Raw genomic sequence first — 21,656 nt, forward strand, 5'->3', positions numbered from 1 at the left:
TGCTCCAGAGTCCAATGTCAGTGGGCTTTACACCACTCCAGCCGACGCTTGGCATTGCACATAGTGATCTTAGGCTGCTCGGCCATGGAAACCCATTTAATAAAGCTTCCGACAAACAGTTATTGTGCTGACATTACTTTCAGAGGCAGTTTGGAACTCATTAGTGAGTGTTGCAATGGAGGACAGACAATTTTTATGCGCTACACACGTCAGCACTCGCCAGTCCTGTTCTATGAGCTTCTGCGGCCTACCACTTCCCGGCTCAGCCGTTGTTGCTCCTAGACATTTGCACTTCACAATGACAGCACTTACAGTTGACCGGGCAGCTCCAGCAGGGCAGAGCTGACTTGTTGGAAAGGCGGCATCCTATGACGGTACTACGTTGAAAGTCGCTGAGCTCTTTATTAAGGCCATTCTACTGCCAATGTTTGTCTATTGAGATTGCATGGCTGTGTGCTTGATTTTATACACCTGTCAGCAATGGGTGTGGCAGAAATAGCTGAATCCACTAATTTGAAGGGGTGTCCACATAAATTACACAGTATATACAAAAGTATCACGCTTTTACAATTGCCTGGTCGTCTACATAAAATCAAAAGTACAATCATGTTTGCAAATTCAACCTGACAAAAAAAATATGATTACATAAAAAAAGGAACAGATCCTTAATATGCCATTTAGCATTTCACTTCATTTGACTTTTGCCGATATATGTTGAGCTACATTCTGCAACCCTCCCAGTCAATGATTAGCAGACCTGGTCAAATACATATGTCAAATACTTTCAAGCTGTGTTTGATTTATTTTGAGCTGTACAATGGAACCAATGCAAAAGTCCTAAAAGTGCCAACTTAAAGCTAATACATTCAAGTTTAAGTGTGTGATATATGTATTTGACAAATGTCTTCTAATCAGAAAGGTTTTATATACACAACATGCTACTTCTTCACTCCTAAAAGCAAAGGATGCAGCTGACTATTTCAGTCTGTTGGAAGTGAATGAGTAACCCGGTAATAAAGCAGCCTTCTGCCCTCTGATGTGCGTGGAGACTTTACACTGAGGTGTGGTTTTGGAGGAGCAGAAGAGGGAGGACTAGTCCTTTGTGCAGGCAGGGGGAAGTCAACCCTAGTCAATCAAAACCGCTATCTGGGTATTAAAAAAAAGAGCTGGAAGCAGGCACATTGAGTCAATAGTGTAAAACAAAAAACACAACTAATTCAATTAATAATTCATTTAAAATACAGTACTGTACATGCCTAGTTTTTCACTGTGTTGATAGAAGAAAATGTATCCCTGAAAACAGATGACTGGTTTAGATTGAAGAATGAAAACATTGACTTACTGTATCTTAACACCATTTGATGGACACCCAAGTGAGAGTGAAAGCAAAATCCCTATTCAACTCCTACTGCTGAGTCAGTCAGCACAATACACTGCTGACCTCTAAGACGTGTGTGTGTGTGTGTGTGTGTGTGTGTGTGTGTGTGTGTGTGTGTGTGTGTGTGTGTGTGTGTGTGTGTGTGTATCTCTGTGTGTGTACATGCACGTCTGAGTGTGTGTGTCTGCAGAGACACACTGGCAATGTATGGCGGTGCAGCTCTTTGAGATGCAGAGTTACACTCTGTAGGAGCTGGGAGTGCAGCGCCAGCCGAGTAGCAATGACATAAGCACTTTTCTACCAGACCATGACATCATGTACAGGAAGCCTCATTCCTACAGCCTGTACGAGTTCACTTCACTTTATCATTGCTGAAAGGTGATGTACAAAATGTGGGTAGACCATGGCTTGCATTTTATATGCAATGTATGTACGTACATACACAGCTGGGTATTCTACATTTTAGCAGACGTTCTTATCCGGAGCAACTAGGGATAAGTGCCGTGCTCAAGGGCCCATCAACAGATTTTTCATCTAGTTGGCTCAGGGATTCTAACCAGTGACCTTTTGGTTTTTAGCCCATCCAGCATGATATTCTGGTAACCTAATGTGGTACCAGATCTGGGTTCAAATGGTATTTAAAATCATTCAAAAACCTTGAGTTTTTGCTTGAGCCTGCCTGCAGTGCCAGATGGGCTGGGTTTGTACTTGTGGGACTATTCCATTGCTTACATTGCACCAGGAAAGCTCAGTCAAGAGCAGCGTAAGTTTTTGAACAATTCCAAATACTATTTGGCCCCATGCCTCTACCTGGCAAATAGCTGTTACCTGCTGTGCCTAAACTCAATTTGAGTTACACATTGACCAGGATAATTAAACCTGGCACAAGGCGTGCCCAGAGGAATTAATTAATGTCAAGGAGACCTTTTTCTCAGGAGGAAATCCAAAAATAGGAGTTGGGGATTACAACAGCCAAGCACAGTAATACAATACAATACAATACAATACAAAAGGGAAAGCCCTTCGAGTTTTGAACATCAACTGCTGTTTGTAATTGCACACGTGGATTACGCCAATAGCCACATGAATCCCTCAAACTCAACTCTGGACCTCAAAGCCAGTTCCACTGCATTTTTTCATTGTTCACCTATAATTAGGGACTGATTTAGACCAGGGACACCAGGTGTGTGCAATTAATTATGAGGTAGAACAGAAAACCAGCAAGCTCCATACCTCATTGGGTAAGAGTTGAGTACCCCTGGCATAGAGTTTCCTTGGTAGATTGCATTATGGGATGTGCCTTGTTGGGTATTTGCCAATAGAGTGAGATATCTTATTGGGAGCCTTGTATGTGATAGCAAGCCTGGACAGCGGAACCTTTTATGGTACGTGGCTCTGACCATGTGGACATCTTTTCCCGACATCAGCAAAAAATAAATCAAAGGCAGCCTACCTGCTTCAACTCTCACCAACTACACTTTAGTAATAAATCAAATCAAACTTTATTTGTCACATGCGCCGAATACAACAAGTGTAGACCTTACCGTGAAATGCTTACTTACAAGCCCTTAACCAACAGTGCAGTTCAAGAAGAGATAAGAAAATATTTACCAAATAGTCACACAATAAGAGTAACAATAATGAGGCTATATAAAGGGGGTACCCGTACTGAGTCAGTGCTCGGGGGTACAGGTCAGTTGAGGTAATTTGTACATGTAGGTAGGGGTGAAGTGACTATGCATAGATAATAAACAACGAGTAGCAGCAGTGTACAAAAGGGAGTGGGAGGGGCAAATGTAAATAGTCCGGTGGCGATTTTATTAATTGTTCAGCAGTCTTATGGCTTGGGAGTAGAAGCTGTTGAGGAGCCTTTTGGTCCTAGACTTGGCGCTCCGGTACTGCTTGCCATGCGGTAGCAGAGAAAACAGTCTATAACTTGGGTGACTGGAGTCTCTGACAATTTTTGGGGATTTCCTCTGACACTGCCTATTATATAGGTCCTGGATGGCAGAAAGTTTGGCTCCAGTGATGTACTGGGCCGTACGCACTACCCTCTGTAGAGCCTTGCAGTCAGATGCCGAGCAGTTGCCACACCAGTCGGTAATGCAACCGGTCAGGAAGCTCTCGATGGTGCAGCTGTAGAACTTTTTGAGGATCTGGGGACCCATTCCAAATCTTTACAGTCTCCTGAGGGGGAAAAGGTTTTGTCGTGTCCTCTTTACAACTGTCTTGGTATGTTTTGACCATGATAGTTTGTTGGTGATGTGGACACCAAAGAACTTGAAACTCTTGACCCGCACCTTTGTCTTGCTCACATTGAGGGAGAGCTTGTTGCCCTGGCACCACACTGCCAGTTCTCTGTGTTGTTGCCTACCCTTACCACCTGGGGGTGGCCCGTCAGCAAGTCCAGGATCCAGTTGCAGAAGGAGGTGTTTAGTCCCAGAGTCCTTAGCTTAGTGATGAGCTTTGTGGGCACTATGGTGTTGAACGCTGAGCTGTAGTCAATGAACAGCATTCTCACATAGGTGTTCCTTTTGTCTAGGTGGGAAAGGCTAGTGTGGAGTGTGATTGAGATTGTGTTATCTGTGGATCTGTTGGGGCGGTATGTGAATTGGAGTGGGTCTAGGGTGTCCGGGAGGATGCTGTTGATGTGAGCCATGACCAGCCTTTCAAAGCACTTCATAGCTACTGACGTGAGTGCTACGGGGCGGTAAACATTTAGGCAGGTTACCTTCGCTTCCTTGGGCACAGGTACTACTAGGTTGAAACATGTAGGTATTACAGACTCGTCAGGGAGAGGTTGAAAATGTCAGTGAAGACACTTGACAGTTGGTCCGTGCATGCTTTGAGTACACGTCCTGGTAATCCGTCTGGCCCAGTGGCTTCGTGAATGTTGACCTGTTCAAAGGTTTTGTTCACATCGATCGGCTACAAAGAGGGTTCACACAGTCATCCAGAAAAGCTGGTGCTCTCGTGCATGCTTCAGTGTTGCTTACCTCGAAGCGAGCATTAAAGGCATTTAGCTTGTCTGGTAGGCTCGCGTCACTGGGCAGTTCGCGTCTGGGTTTTTGATGTCACTTAAATCAGTGTAGATGAAAGGGAGGAGACAGGTTAAATAAATATTTTTTTTGCCTTGAGACATGGATTTTGTATGTGTGCCATTCAGAGGGTGAATGGGAAAGACAAAATGTTTAAGTGTGTTTGAATGGTAGTAGGTGCCAGGCGCACCAGTTTGAGTGTGTCAAGATCTGCAACGCTGCTGGGTTTTTCACACTCAACAGTTTCCTGTGTGTTTCAAGAATGGTCCACCACCCATAGACATCCAGACAACTTGACACAACTGTGGGAAGCATTGGAGTCAACATGGGCCAGTTTTCGTCACATTGTAGATGCTCCGATGAATTGAGGCTGTTCTGAGAGCAAATGCAACTCAACATTAGGTAAGGAAGGTGTTCCTAATTATTTGTCCACTTAATGTACACTGTGGATGTTGGCTGTGTGGTTCATATACTGTACATATACTGTATGATACAAAATTAATAAAAATATATATTTAATGAAACCACACAAATCCTTAGGCTAAAAATATATCCATGTGGAGAAGTGTTCCCCTTTCCATCTAATTAGGTCATTTCTGGACAATATCTTTGTCCATATAGGCCAGTGACATCTTTTGGCTCAAGAGCATCCCCAGAGGTAATATTCCATGAAATAATTGCATCAGTTATATAAGGTACTTACCTAAGTGTCACAAGGATGATTTTTTTTTCACATGCATGACCTTTTCTCAAGACACTCTTAAAAAAGGGGACAGCCTTTCTTTTGGAAAATGTCAGTGTAATGCATCCCTGGCATCAAACATTTTGGAGATGCCAGTGCCTTCGGAAAGTATTCAGACCCCTTGACTTTTTCCACATTTTGTTACGTTACAGCCTTATCCTCTCTAGGGTAGGGGGCAGCATTCGGAATTTTGGATGAAAAGCATGCCCAAATTAAACGGCCTGCTACTCGGGCCCAGATGATATGATATGCATATAACTGGTAGATTTGGATAGAAAACACTCTAAAGTTTCCAAAACTGTTAAAGTAGTGTCTGTGAGTATAACAGAACTGATTTTAGCAGGCGAAAACCTGAGAAAAATCCATTCAGGAAGTAGTTTTTTTGTTGTTTTTGTAGTTTTCTATTCAATGCCATTACAGTATCCATTGATTTAGGACTCCATTTGCAGTTCCTATGCCTTCCACTAGATGTCAACAGTCTTTAGAAATCATTTCAGGCTTGTATTCTTATAAATGAGGGAGTAAGACCAGTCTGAACGAGTGGACCCTTTACCTTTTACATTGACACGTTATTGTCCGGTTGAAATATTATAGATCATTTAGGCTAAAAAACAACCTAAGGATTGAATATAAACATCGTTTGACATGTTTATATGAATTTTACAGATACAATTTGGATTTTTGGTCTGATTGTTTTGAATGAGTTTGAGCCTGTGGATTACTGAAGAAAACGCGCTAACAAAACAGAGGTTTTTGGATATAAAGAGACTTCATCGAACAAAAGGAACATTTATTGAGTAAATTAATGTCTTCTGATTGCCACCATATGAAGATCATCAAAGGTGAGGGATTAATTTTATCTCTATTTCTGAGTTTTGTAACGCTTCTGCTTGGCTGGTTACTGTTTGTAATAATTTGTCAACTGGGCTATGTTCTGGGCTAGGCATGTTCTGGGCTAGGTATGCTTTCGCCGAAAAGCATTTTATAAATATGACACTGTGGTTGGTTTAACAAGAAGTTCATCTTTAAACCTATGTAAAATATGTTTTGTTCTCTGAATTTTTATAATGAGCATTTCTGTAATTGAATTTGGCGCTCTGCAACCTCACTGGATGTTGGCCAGATGGGACGCTAGTGTCCCACATACCCTAGAGAGGTTATTCTAAAAATTATACAATATTTTTTTCCCCCCTCATCTACACACAATACCCCATAAAGACAAAGCAAAAACATGTTTTTAGAAATGTTTGCTGATTTAAAAAAACAAAAACAGAAATATTAAATTTACATAAGAATTCAGATGCTTTACTCAGTACTTTGTTGAAGCACCTTTGGCAGTGATTACAGCATTGAGACTTCTTGGGTATGACGCTACAAGCTTGGCACACCTGTATTTGGGGAGTTTCTCCCATTCTTCTCTGCAGATCCTCTCAAGCTCTGTCAGGTTGGATGGTGAGTGTTGCTAAACAGCTATTTTCAGGTCTCTCCAGAGATGTATGATCGGGCTCAAGTCCGGGCTCTGGCTGGGCGACTCAAGGACATTCAGAGACTTGTCTGAATGTCCTTCTGCGTTGTCTTGGCTGTGTGCTTAGGGTCGTTGTCCTGTTGGAAGATGAACCTGCGCCCCAGTCTGAGGTTCTGAGAGCTCGGGAGCAGGTTTTCATCAAGGATCTTTGTACTTTGCTCTGTTCATCTTTCCCTCGATCCTGACAGGTCTCCCAGTTCCTGCCATTGAAAAACATCTCCACAGCATGATGCGGCCACCACCATGCTTCACAGTAGGGATGGTGCTAGGTTTCCTCCAGAAGTGACGCTTGGCATTCAGGCCAAAGAGTTCAATCTTGGTTTCATCAGACCAGAAAATCTTGTTTCTCATGATCTGAGAGTCTTTAGGTGCCTTTTGGCAAACTCCAAGCGAGCTGTCATGTGCCTTTTACTGAGGAGTGGCTTCCGTCTGGCCACTCTACCATAAAGGCCTAATTGGTGGAATGCTGCAGAGATGGTTGTCCTTCTAGAAGGTTCTCCCATCTCTACATAGGAACTGTAGAGCTCTGCCAGAGCGACTATTGGGTTCTTGGGGACCTCCCTGACCAAGCCCCCCCCCCCCCAATTGCTCAGTATGGCCGGGCGGCCAGCTCTAGGCAGAGTCTTTGTTACCCATCCTCAGATCTGTGCCTCGACACAATCCTGTCTCAGAGCTCTACGGATAATTTCTTCGATCTCATGGCTTGGTTTTTGCTCTGACATGCACTTGTCAACTGTGGGACCTTATAGACAGGCTTGTGCCTTTCCAAATCATGTCCAATCAATTGAATTTAACACAGGTGGACTCCAATCAAGTTGTAGAAACATCTCAAGGATGATCAATTGAAACAGGATGCACCTGAGCTCAATTTCAAGTCTCATAGCAAAGGCTCCGAATAATCATGTAAATAAGGTTTTTCAGTTTTTATTTTTTATAAATTTGCAAACATTTCTTTAAACCTGTTTGCACTTTGCAATAATGGGGTATTGTGTGCAGATTGCTAAGGATGTTTTTGTATTTAATCAATTTTAGAATAAGGCTATAACGTAACAAGATGTGGAAAAAGTCAAGGGGTCTGAATACTTTCCAGAGGCACTGTACCAAGGGTCTTTCCACCATTTCGGTGCCTTTAGAAAAGTTTTACTTTTGATTTCACCAAATTTTAACATTCTGTCATAAAGAGCACATGTTCAACTTCATAAAAACCACATTTCCCCATCTCAAGAGGTTAAATAAAAAAATACTTTAGTAAGTTTTTATTTGACCTTTATTTAACTAGGTAAGTCAGCTAAGAACAAATTCTTATGTTCAATGACTGCCTAGGAACAGTGGGTTAAATGCCTTGTTCAGGGGCAGAACGACAGATTTTTAACTTGTCAGCTTGGGGATTTGACCTTGCAATCTTCCGGTTATAAGTCCAACACTCTAACCACTAGGCTACCTGCCTATTAAATTCCAAAAATGTAACCTAATTAAAATGAGTCTTCAGTTCAAGTAACAGGGTTGACCTTAAAATGAGGGACAGATGTAAATGAATCAGTAACAAGAAATAAATCATCTTCAGAAATGACTTTGTCAAAGCAACAAACTAACTAAGGCTTTACAATGATGGTGAAATGTTGGGGTTAACTGGGTTAAAATCTTCCTAGAAATAGACAGGGATGACAGAGTGACATGTCAAAAAACTGAATATTGGCACTTTAGCAAGTCTTTATTCATATTAATTGAATTATTCAGATATTTTGAATTCTCCATGTGGTCTATTGTGGTTCCCCCACAGGACAGTTGATCTAACGTAGGCTAATGCGATTAGCATGAGTTTGTACGTAACAAGAACATTTCCCAGGACATAGACATATCTGATATTGGCAGAAAGCTTAAGTTATTGTTCATCTAACTGCACTGTCCAATTTATAGTTACTAATACAGTGAAATAATACCATGCTATTGTTTGAGGAGAGTGCACTGTTATGAACTTCAAAAGTTATTAAAAAAACAAATTAGGCACATTTGGGCAGTCTTGATACAACATTTTGAACAGAAATGCAACGGTTCATTGGCTCAGTCTAAAACTTTGCACATACACAGCTGCCATCTAGTGTTCAAAATCTAAATTGTGCAAAAAGTTATTTTTTTAAAGCATGTTTTTCTTTTCTTTGTATTATCTTTTACCAGATCTAATGTGTTATATTCACCTACATTAATGTCACATTTCCACAAACTTCAAAGTGTTTCCTTTCAAATGGTATCAAGAATATGCATATCCTTGCTTCAGGTCCTGAGCTACAGGCACTTAGATTTCATTTGAGGTGAAAATTGGAAGGAAAAGGGTCCCACCCTTATGATTAATTAAAGGGCACTTCATTTAATATAACAGGCTACTTAAAATATCAAAAGGCACTCTTTTTGTGGAACGACCCCCAAGCATCTCAGAGCAGAAGTGCTGATCTAGGAACAGGTCCTCCCTGACCATGTAATCTTATTCAATGTGATCTAAAAGGCTAAACTGATCCATACAGGCCCGGGTAGCACGGTACTCACCAGTCTCTCCCCAGACAGCACCTCCAGCAGTTTGATGAGCATGCGTCCATCACTCAGGTCCCTGTACAGGTCGGTGATGCGGCAGGACACCCGGGAGAGGTGAGAGTTCACCCATTTGGTGAAGGTCTTCTTCTGCACCGCTTCGCGCTCATCTGGAGAGAAAAGAAGACAGGGAATACAATTAAGAAACATGTCAAAGTGAAATGTCATTAATTTAATTGGAGATGAAACAGGTGAATTCCTGATGACGGATAAGCAGAGTTACGGTAAAAAAAAAAAATACATGTTAGCAGACGCGCTTATCCAGAGTGACTTACAGGAGCAGTTAGGGTTAAGTGCCTTGCTCAAGGGCACATCAACAGATTTCTTACCTAGTCAGCTCAGGGTTTTGAACCAGAGACCTTTTGGTTACTGGCCCAACACTCTTAACCGCTAGGCTACCTGCTGCCCTATGTTTGCCAAATTAGCAGTGTTGGGGAGTAGTGAACTACATAATAATTAAACTACATTTTGCAGTAGCTTGGTGGTAGATTAACTAAACTAAAACCTTGGTAGTGTTTGCGGCTAACTACAGGAACTACACACTACTTTTTTGGCAAAAAGAGAAGAAAATATCGGTGAAATAGGCTAGATTTTATAAATGTATAAATTACTTTTTCAAAGTAGCTTTAGTTAAGTAAAGTAAGGCTATGGAAGATAATAATGCTGGAACAAGACATTGAAGTATAGATAACAGCTCACACTCTCCCTATACAGCCTGGTCTTTTAATTTCAAGTCTGAAATACTATAGAGCAGTGATCTAACTAATCAACTACGGCAATCATCCCATGATCAACTGAATCAGGTGTTTTAGTGCTGGGCTAAAGTATATTTAACATGTGTACTTCCTGGGTCCCCAAGGTTAGATTGAACATGTTAATACTGCCATTCAAATGTAACTATGTAAGTAAACAAAATAAATACTGTATAGCTAAGTATTGTGGTTAATGATGGAACCCATGTGTTGTATACAGTAACAGTACTGATACTCATTGTATAGTTATGTCATATGAGAGGTTTTCGTCACTGTGGGTGATTGGCTCCCCTTGTCACATGCAACTCATCATCCTTTCATGATTCAGATTTTAAAACGACTAGAGCGGATTGGGACTGGTGGCCTTGCCTCGTCAGATCTATTGCAGAATGTCTTAAGGCTTCCTCTCCTGGTCTCTCCATGTCCACTGAGATTAAGGAAATGTACAGGTGAAGGCAAATGCTTGATAAGGGGTCGACCATATTGCTGTCATCTGTTCTGGGTTCTCAGGACAGTGCGCATAAAGTGAGGAGATGAGGGGAGAAAGCCACTGCAGACTAATGAGATACAACCATAGCTTCAAAATGTAAAAAAAAGTGGAAGTGGGAGCTGGGGCTATCCTGTTTATGTTTGGGGCCCTTGACAGGGCCAATGCCGCACCCTCTGGCTCAGAGTTCATATCCATGAACACAAGGCGGGTTTATTTATAATCCTCTCCAATTTTCCTGTTATTGCATTCCTTATCCCTGCAAAGACGTAAGCATCTGATTTGATTGTTCGTTTGCCACATGGCGAAAAGAGATAGATGACCTCGCCTCACGCAGGGCTGGCTGCACCTTGCAATGTACTCTCCAACTCCAAGGCCCTCTTGACTTTTTTGTTATTAGTGATTTATTTGACACGTTTGACGATCTTGCCGAAGAAAAACAATTGGAGAAGGTCGAACCTATTCCTCACATCCCCCCCCCATCCCTGAAACACAAAACATGATATCAACATATGAAATAAAAAGTCCTTTGATTAAAAAACACTATGATTTGGAATCGATCGCTCAGTTAATACTAAACCCTGACCACAATTGTAGTGTGTATGACTAAACTAACTAGACCCAGAGCCAACTTCCTGCCTGCTGCCCTACCCCTCGGGGGTACAACCAGCTATCATCACAGGAGGTTGCTGAGTAGAGAACGGCTCATAATAGCGGCTGGAAAGGAGCGAATGGAATGGCATAAACACATGTGTTTGATGTATTTCATAACATTCCACCTATTCAGCTCCAGGCATTACCACGAGCCATCCTCCCCAATTAAGGTGCCACCAACCTCCAATGCATCCAAACCCATTTCTGTGGCAATATTGCAACATGGTAACATCACCACAAGCCTCACATAGTGGTACACGCTAGTGGGGATTTTTTTAAGCAGTCTCCTGTGAGACCGGAGGACAAGACAGAGCTGGACAGAACAATAGAGGCAGTGTTCCTCTCTTCCACCCCTGCCCTAGCTCAACTCCGGGGAGGGCTAGCTAGAGGAATGTTGCACTCGCATCTGGTCTTATCGTTAGGTAAACACACAGCTCCCGAACTATTAACACAGTTTGAATAGTGAGTTTAACCTGTTTAACAACAACAAAAACGGATGCCAATAAAGACAATTTCAGGTCGTTTCATTAAACAAGGCTGCGTCATGCCGTTTGTCATTTTTCAAAGACCTTGGGCTGATTGGAAAATGATAGCGGTATCTTGAAGGGCCATGTAGGGGGATATGGATAAGAGGAATACATCATTTATTATCTGAAATGACACCCATATTTTTCAAATGATGACAGCGTCATCTCAATGCCATTTTTAGCAGATGATTGCTTTAGGACTTTCATGCAATAGAGCAGTTGTTCCCAAACTTTTTATAGACCTGTACCACTTCAAACATTCAACCTCCAGCTGCGTACCCCTTCTAGCACCAGGGTCAGCGCACTCTCAAATGTTTTTTTTTTTGTTGCCATCATTGTAAACGTGCCACACAAACACTATACGATACATGTATAAAACATAAGAATGAATACGTTTTTGTCACAACCCGGCTCATGGGAAGTGACAAAGAGCTCTTCTAGGACCAGGGCACAACTAATAATATTATAATAATCAATCATTTTGCTCTTTATTTAGCCATCTTACATATAAAACCTATATTTGTTCATCAAAAATGGTGAATAACTCAACTCACCACAGGTTAATGGGAATGGTGTGCTGCTTGAAAGGATGCACATAACTCTGCAATGTTGGGTTGTATTGTGTACTCTGAGCACAGCCCTATCCAGAAATCTGGCAGTGGCTTCTGATTAAATTCAATTTTCACAGAACCGCTTGTTGCAATTTCGATGAGGCTCTCTTGTTTAGATGTCAGTAAGTGGATTGGAGGCAGGGCATGAAAGTGATAACGAATGGAGTTGTTTGTATCATCCGTTTCAGGAAAGTACCTGCGTAATTGAGCACCTTGTGTGAGCTGTGTGTGTTGCTATATCACATTTGACATTGTCCGTAAGCTTGAGTTCATTTGTACACAAAAAAATCATACAACGATGCAAAGACCTGTGTGTTCTCCTTGTTAATGCAGACAGCGATGAGCTCTAACTTCTTAATCATAGCTTAAATTTTGTCCCGCACATTGAATATAGTTGCGGAGAGTCCCTCTAATCCTAGATTCAGATCCTTCAGGAGAGAAAAAACATCACCCAGATAGGCCAGTCGTGTGAGAAACTCATAATCATGCAAGAAGTCAGACAAGTGAAAATCATGGTCAGAAAATAAAAAACTTTAAGCTCGTCTCTCAATTAAAAAAAACGTGTCAATACTTGCCCCTTGATAACCAGCGCACTTCTGTATGTTGTAAAAGCGTTACATGGTCGCTGCCCACATCATTGCATAATGCAGAAAATACACGAGAGTTCAGCGGCCTTGCTTTAACAAAGTTAACCATTTTTCACTGTAGTGTCCAAAACGTCTCTCAAGCTGTCAGACATTCCCTTGGCATCAAGAGCCTCTCGGTGGATGCTGCAGTGTACCCAAGTGGCGTTGCGCGTTACCACTCCCTGTCATCCTTAATTGACCCTCCCATAAACGTAACGGACATATACCAGGAGCTGTGCCAGGCCCGCCACGTCTGCTGACTCATCTAGCTGTAACGCATAGAATCTACTGACTTGTATGCAAAGCAGTAATTGTTTCAAAACATCTCCTGCCATGTCACTGATGCGTTGTGAAACAGTGTTGTTTGATGAAGCATTTGTCTGTATAGTTTTTTGGGCGTTTTCCCCCAGCATTGTCCCAGCCATATCCACGGCAGCAGGAAGAATTAAGTCCTCCACAATAGTATGGGGCTTGCCTGTCCTAGCCACTCGGTAGCTCACCATATAAGACGCTTCTAGCCCCTTCTTATTAATGGTATCTGTTGCTTTCATACACGTCTTACTACTCGCTCAAACTCCCATGGCTTATTTTTCTAATTGGCATGTTTCGTTTCTAAATGTCTGCGCAAGAGTGAAGGTTTCCTGCGAGAGAGTAACGGTTAATGTGATTGGATGTTAATTATTTGACTTGGCTACCTGTATTTGACTTTGTGTTGTTATTTTGCTGAACACTAGATGGTTTAATTTTATTTTGGGCAGTGAAACGAGGCTACTCAGGCGAGACAAAAACATCACCCAAATGTATAGCCACGTTGGAAAATCTAAATGGACTGTGAATCACATTATTATTTGACGTACCTCCGACGGCATTGCTCGTACCCCTGGGGGGTATGCGTACACCAGTTTGGGAATAGCTGCAATAGAGGAAGTTGAATTCAATCAATACTACTAATACTTTTTGGGGGTTTGGGTCACTGATTGAGTACCACCAATTGAGATTCTTAGTTTGTGCTATAAAATGGCTTTGTTGGTATAAAGAGGTTTTAGTATCAATCTTTATAGTACATAGCTAAGTTTCCATCCAATTGGCAACATATTTTAATGTGAGTACTCGAAAATCTGGATTAAAAAAATATGCATATTGTGTTTCCGGAAAACATCGTTTTTTTTTTGATAAAAATCAGTTTGTGATTCCATCACATTTTCAACTCTACCGATATTTTTGTCACAAAATAGCAGGTATGCCTACTCTGGTCTTGGCACGCACGCTCTAGCCAACAGCTGGCAGATACAGTGTGGGTAGGCCAGTATACATGATGAGATTATTATGGATAAGAGTGAAAAATATTTGTATTTGTCAAACAGCAGTCAAGCATCGATCATCATGTCACCAAAACAAGACCCTTGATATTTATTGGAAAGGGGCATCAAGATCACGGTGCACTTTCACCACCCCAATCTGGCTTGTCGTGACATTTTTTCCCCCGCCATGTACATTACTAGCATTAAATGGTTGGCTGGCAACCTGGTTAGTGTCACAAAAAAATCATGCAAAAAAGGTAATTGCATTGGAAGGTACATTCATTGCACTTTGTTACATACAGTAGTACCACCCCTATTTGACCCTGTTCTAATCCAAATTCCGTCTGTATGAGATCATGGAATACACTTTGTTTCAAAATGCATCGGTCCTGTATCAGTTCCTGTGTCTTTCTGTGACTGCTAATTCACTCCTTTATTGAAGTAGAGATATGATATGGGTCATTCCACAAAATGAGTGCCTTTTGCGTCCCTTTGATATTTTAAGTAGATGTTGTGCACAAATATTGAATTGTAAAAGTCTGTTATATTAATTGAAGTTCCCTTTAAAATGGACCACATGGAAAATTCAATACATCTGATTTTTTATACGAATTCAGACTTGCTGTTAGTAATTCATTTTATACACACAAAAAAACTGTCCCTGTTTTTAAGGTTAACAGAGGGAAATGGTTCTAATTTCATACAGGAGTAATAAAGGCCTAGTGCACTAATTTTGTGGGAATGTATTTTTCTTATTTTTATATTATTATATTTTTTTACTGTGATTTATCAGGAGGTGCCAGCACCCTCAGCACCCCTACTTCCCGTAGCTATGCAAATGGCACCTAATTGGTGCAACAACCCATATATTCAAGTATATTAATTCATTTCTTATTATTGCACTGATTAATAGAGTGTTCTTTAGTCCTAATTGTGTTGGATATCACTCTCTTCCAGAGAAAAACATCCCAAGTCGTAGCATTGCTTTGTGACCTTGACCCACAGCTCTATTGCAAATCCAACCAGCTGGGATATGAGCAGTTTGGTCATCACGACTGACACAAAATAGAAACTATTGATTTATTGACGCATTTTGTATCTCTATCCTGGGGGCTAACTCTCCAGTTCCCAAAAGCAAATCTCTCATCTTATCTCAACAGAGATGCACATCCATTCAAATTCCAGTTTGGTTTCTTTTCTCTCTCTTTTTTCCTCTCTCTAGGTTTCGGCAGGAAAGGGAGATCTTGATTAGGACATTACTCAGGAATTGCAGAGTTCAAGGCCATTTGGATTACTACCCCACCCTTAGCTTGCAGGAAACACTGAACGTGGTGAAAGATTCCATTTTGTAACTGCACCTCTAAAGCACTGTTCATGTTCAGTGCTAGTTACCTATTGACAATATTTACTCCTCTCATGATCTGCCGTCTGTATTTCAGCCACTCTTGTGAGGGCAGTCTAATGATTGGCAGAGACTGAAAACAATCATTCAGAGTTACAAAAATAACAACAGCCATTTTGTTTAGGCCTAGATATACATATTATATGATATAGCAAACTAGCAAATTAACAGACTAGAAATCGGCATCCAAGGACGAAAAACTAAGGTTGAAGACTGGACATCTTAGCGAAGCAGTTCAAAGGTTGCTTCCTTCTTCCCTCACTGTTGAATCAACATCCTGTGGCCTGTGGTGGGTCAGAAGATTGAAATTCTTCTGACTTCCTGTGTATTAGGGCTGGATTAGTGGATGAGGTCACACTGCTATGTTTAGGGGTGACTAACCACTGGACAAAGGCGTTGTCAGATCAACATTCAACATTTGATTGAGTTGTCAGACATTAACTTTAAAACCTGAAATGCTATTGTTGATTGTTCTTTGAAAACTAGATCGAAATTAAACAAAAACTGTGCGTGTTAACAATGTTTTGCCAACTAACCAGCAACGTCGATCTAAAAACCTTATGCCAACAAAACACATGGGAACACTGGGAAAACATAAATACCAGGTAGCGTACTTGACAAGATGTCTCCATGTCATAAAGTGGATAAAGTCCCTCTACTGATAGAAGGGTAAAAACAGATCACCAGTCAGATAAGTCAGGGTGTTATGGCAGATGGCCTGTTTGTTCTTTAACAAGGCCTCAGGTTATCACACAAGCAGCTACCAACAGCTATATGTTTCAAATCAATGACTCAACGTCAACATTTTTCTGGCAGACAATGCCTGGCAAAAAGGGAAAACAAAGCACTAAACAGGACATGGCTTTGTGTCCATTTACACCCAGTAAAAACATTCACTACATTTCGATAAATCTCACTCTTACTTTATAGTAAAGACGTGGTTGAAAACCTCAAGATCATACTTACTATTCTCAAAAGTCACGATAGCACTATATTTTACAGTAGTTTCCACTGGTATTTACCTGCTATTAACTAGGATGAAGGCCGGAATTCAATCCGATCACGCTTTGTCGACAATGCACCTTTAAAGGTCATTTCCGATTTAGCCGACATATGCAGCGTTTACTGTGAATGCGTGGCGAAAGCGGGAACATTGCCTTTAAAAGCTCCATTACTGACCAAGCACGATTGGATTTAATCCCAGCCTAGGTAAATGGTATTCTCTGGAATTTACTAATCAGAATTCAACAACTGAGGGCATAACAAAAGCTAACCTTCAATGTTATATTTCAGGGTATCATTCAAATGAGGTGTCAAGTTCAAATAGTCAGTCAGTGTAACTTAATAGAGTAAATCAAACTTGTAAAGACCAGAACTACTCTTTTTCAACACTCAAGTTTGCCCCCTTCCCCACCCCAGCCCATTCAAAGACTTCAGTTCCATGACTTTCTGTTGCCTTCTTTTTTTGTCTCCCCGTAAAATATTTTCTTGCCAGCAGCAGAACAGACGGTCATTTAGAGGCCGACTGTGGTGGAAGCCGGGTTGGCAGGGCCCTGTTCGCAGACAAACGTAGTACTTCAGCACTCAAGTCCGTGTGGTGGTAGTCCAGCTCATTGGGGTGGAGAAGTAGCTACAGTCTTGTACAGAAGCGACTGGAGTGCATCTAATAACTTTTTTTACACTATTGTGCAGACCCAATCAATACAATGTTAGGTCGAATATCGTCTTTTCACACGGTCCTTTCCAGCACGGCTTTAGCAACTATGGCGGATGTGTAACCAAGCCAGCTCAAGCTTGTCAAAGCAAATTATTGACCTAAAAACCCCACTTCAAGGACCCAGATTAAACCTACTCCTGGATGAAAAGGATCAATGGAAAATCTCAATTAAAAAGTGCTTTTAAGTACAGGAATAAGCTTCATCTGGCTGAGAGAAACCAGCCTTAAATGTATTAGATAAAACAGAAAAATACATGGGACCTGACAATGCACTTTCAATTTCTTTTTGGTTGATACAGCCACGGGACAGCTGTACAAAATGATTTGCTCAATGTTTTTTACAGATCATGTCTGTTTAAAAAAAGTCACTGGCACAATGACACCACGCGGTTATGCTGAAAATATAACACATTTTTACAAACTATGAACCAGAGAGCTCTGCCTAAATAGCGTCCTATCCATGGGGTCTACTTGTACATCAAGCTGTCTCACGCTACAGAAACAGGAGATAGGCTCCTGTCCTATGAGCAGTTCTGGCTCGAACAAGGTTACTACTTCCTCTTGCTAAAATCAAGGGTCACGGTGATACAACCAATGGTAATCCTAGTCCCCCTTACATTAAGTCTGACCTTTTCAGTTGAACGTTACTGTTCCTAGATCCTGTAGACTACACTTTGAGACCCGATTAACATTTGCTACAATAGAAGTGTTGCACTAAAATGAGCACTAGCAGCACACCAGGTCAATCTATCAATTCTGTAATATCTTCGCTCAATTTAAAACAATAAATATTATGACGCATGCTGGCACTACATGACACAAGAATAGTCATCAATAAAGTTGACTCTGTGATGTTTTTATCAAGTCAGTCATCTATAACTGAGTAAAGCAAATAGACCAGAGGGTGAAAGTTCAAGTCTATCTCTCTGTCTTCCTTTTCATTCCGGCTGCTTTACAACATTGGACAAGGTTTCGGCAGTTAGTAAACTCTACACAAAGCTACATATTAACAAATGGCACATATTCATCCAGCCGTATCCACATAGTTGTTGTGGCCAGTTTATACCATTAAAATTAGAAAAACTAGACAAATTCTGACCATTGCTGTAAATGTAATGATATATTAATGAAAAGGGGACTTCTATATAACATATATAGAAGAGACACATTCAACAACACAATAGTGCATTCAGACACAATAGCTCATAGAGAGACTGAGTTAATGACTGATATTATCATGTGGCATAGACCACATTCTCTTTGGGATGAGAGAATCCCCAACAAAGATGTCAACAAAAGTAATCTACACAAGGACAGCAGGACTATAAAACAATGTTACTATGATAACGGTTACATTACCATGTTCATTTCTCCTTTTTTTCTATTGCAGTCTAGCCTGGGGTTCATCATAACGAAAATATGAAAATGAATGTCAAAAATGTTTTTGGAAAATAAGTAATTTTGTAGTAAATGTGCTAAACAATAGTAAACAATATCACACAATATAACACAATGACATACTGTTCAACTAATAGTGATGCTATATAACATATAATAAGCGTATATCCCTGTTTTGTAAAAAATAAAAATATATTTTTTAAATAACACACAAGGCTCCTATACTAACTGTGTAAAAACATATTGTTAAGCGCTATAATTTCCTAGAATTTGACTCCTTGAAAGTGTATTTGCATGGGATGGCTGGACAAAACAACCACTCCCACCTTCCCTGTCCCCTCTCATGCTATTGTTGTCCTGACTACCCACTAAGAACTAGCATGCATGCCATTTATTTAGCATCGTGGATTGTGTGTTTGTAGACGGAGGGCCTCCTTCGAAAACAGTTATTTAGTATTTTAATGTCAACACTAAATTCCTATCCTCCAAAAAAGACACAGCCTTATAATTCAATCTGAAAGTCATCCTTACGCCAGATCATGGTGCTGCCATACTAAACGTGTCATATCCACCACTGTCTTATAGGATTAAGACACCCAATTTGTTTTATTTTCTAAGAAGTAAAAGAACAACGACGAAATATAATGCTCTTCATCCAACTAACATTACCGTGATAAACAACTGCCAAATTCAACACAGAGGAACCAGAATTCTCTCTCTTGACCTCGCCGTCTATCTGCTGACAGAGCATATAGCATAGCAACACCTATAAACAAAAGGCGACTGCAGTCTCCATCCTTCACTTACCTTGTAGCTGTTTAAAGCGCCCTTCTAACATGTTGTAGTTGAAAGCCACCTGAGCTGGGTAACCAGAGTCCGGGTCGGTGTATTGTACATCTTGCCCACCCAACTCCCAGTCCACTTCCATAGTTCCAAACGAAAACTGGGACCCGCTGAAAGAAAATACCCCCTCGGGAAAAAAAACACAAGCACAGCAAGGCGGAAAAACGGAGGGAAGTTAAGAAGGGATCCAATGGGCTTTTTTTTAGCCTTCTACCGCCAACCTTGCTACACCGCAAGCTCCAAAAAAGAATCCAGTAAAAGTAAGGAAAGGAGGGAATGTTCTCAAGGACGAGACTCTTCCCAGAGCAGCCACTGAAGGACCAGGCGTGGAGAAGCAGGATCTGTGTCAAATAGGGGGCACAACATGCTTCTTCTTCTCTCTTGATTGTTCTGTCTTCCCTCTCAACCCATTCAAAAGCAGCCTCCACCCCACCCCCCTCTCACACCCCCCCCCCCCCCCCCCCCCCCTCCCTCTGTCAAAAGCAGCCTCCACCCCACCCCCCTCTCACGCCCCCCTGCCTCTGGTTGTGAGCTGCCCACCCATTCAGGGGTACAGGCTTTTTAAAGAGTGGTATTGCCCCCCCCAAAAAAATCACTGCACCTCATCCTCAACTGGCAGACAATTAAGGAAGGAGAAGGAATAGGTTTCCAATAAAAAAAAAGAGAATAAAAGGTTTTTTCTCAAATACAGCACACCTTTCATAAGTCTGGGAGGAGGAGGGGATGGGTTTAAAGAGGGGAGGGGAACAGGAGTTTGTAATATCGTCAGTGGCTAGCCACTGCCTGGGAGCTCAGTGATGATGTCACCGCCTCATTTCCATGATGGCCCCAGCAGTGGGGAGAAAAAGGAAGGAGGTTGGGCCATACTAAGCCTGAAGAGAGGAGGGGCTAGAGGGAAGCTAGCCAGGATACAACCCCCCATTTCCCAGCATTGTTGTTCAGTTAGAGACAGAGGAAAAATCTAGCCATTCCAGAAATGTATAAATGCTGGTTTTAAATTATGTGAGCGACCAACGTCCTGTCAAAAAATCGACCCAACAAACTTCCTGTTTCAGAGGAACTGAAAGCCTCCCCTCTTTCTTCCTAATGGATGAATAGTCCCCATACTGGCTCATGAATGGTTGCTTCCCAAACAAAGGAGGAGCACACTCAACCAGTTTCCACTATGCAGAACATCACAAAGCAAAAAGGATTCTGATTACAAATCAAACATAAATGGTCAAGGTACCTCTGCGAACATTGCCAGGGCAAGGACAGACAGATTTCTCTCTAAGCAGAGACACCTTCTATAACAGTTAGTGTTTGATTCTTTGAGGCTTTGAAAGTATGAGCTTAGTATAGCAACAGATAAGAGTTGGGTTAGGACTAAAGATGGTACTGTATCATTTGAAGATTAATCTATTTGTCAATCAAAAAATAAAATGACTCATAAATCATAATGTCCAAAAGAGGTGGTCTTCACAGATAGATCCCTTAAACAATGTAAACTATGCTTGGGTCCTATTATTGCTCACGCTATTTCTATTTGCCGCAAAACTGATAAACAACGTAACTGGGAATCAAAATGCCCATACAAAAAAATGCACAATAAGGGCGTCTTTTGCATCTCCCCAATGGTCCAAATGTGGAATCCATACCATTTCTGATATTATGGAGAGTAATGGTTATTGAACATTCTAAGATTTGAAAGACACATACACATTACCAGGCAACTTCTTTTTTCTATAGGTCTTATTTACAACTTAAGTCACCTATGCTGGCCTATGGTATCCCTCGGGAAACTCAACTACCGAACCATCTAATATTGGGATTCATAAAGAAATTATCTGGGCTTCCAAAATAACTGATCTCTATAATATACACTGAGTATACAAAACATTAGGAACACCTGCTCTTTCAACAACAGACTGACCAGGTGAATCCAGGTTAAAGCCATGGTCCTTTATTGATGTCACTTGTTAAAGCCACTTCAAAATCACTGTAGATGAAGGGGAGGAGACAGGTTAAAGAAGGATTGTTAAGCCTTGAGACAATTGAGACATGGATTGTGCATGTGTGCCATTCAGAGGGTA

General features: G+C 41.2%; 1 protein-coding gene across 2 annotated transcripts in view; it reads right to left on the reverse strand.

The window, feature by feature from the left end:
- LOC110493814 (spectrin beta chain, non-erythrocytic 1) overlaps window positions 1-21,656 on the reverse strand; it is an 87,524-nt gene that overhangs the window by 41,504 nt on the left and 24,364 nt on the right. Inside the window, exons 1-2 of one of the 2 annotated variants that reach the window (XM_036949796.1) lie at window positions 19,549-19,992; window positions 9,225-9,376 (exon numbers count right to left, since the gene is read on the reverse strand). In XM_036949796.1, the coding sequence (XP_036805691.1) occupies window positions 9,225-9,376; window positions 19,549-19,669 (273 nt within the window). In that variant the 5' untranslated portion in view covers window positions 19,670-19,992. Of the gene's footprint in view, window positions 1-9,224; window positions 9,377-19,548; window positions 19,993-21,656 lie in introns of those variants that run through there. The other variant, XM_021568314.2, reaches the window with a different exon arrangement.

This window comes from Oncorhynchus mykiss, chromosome 17 (genome assembly GCF_013265735.2).
Source record: "Oncorhynchus mykiss isolate Arlee chromosome 17, USDA_OmykA_1.1, whole genome shotgun sequence".
Lineage (NCBI taxonomy): Eukaryota > Metazoa > Chordata > Actinopteri > Salmoniformes > Salmonidae > Oncorhynchus > Oncorhynchus mykiss.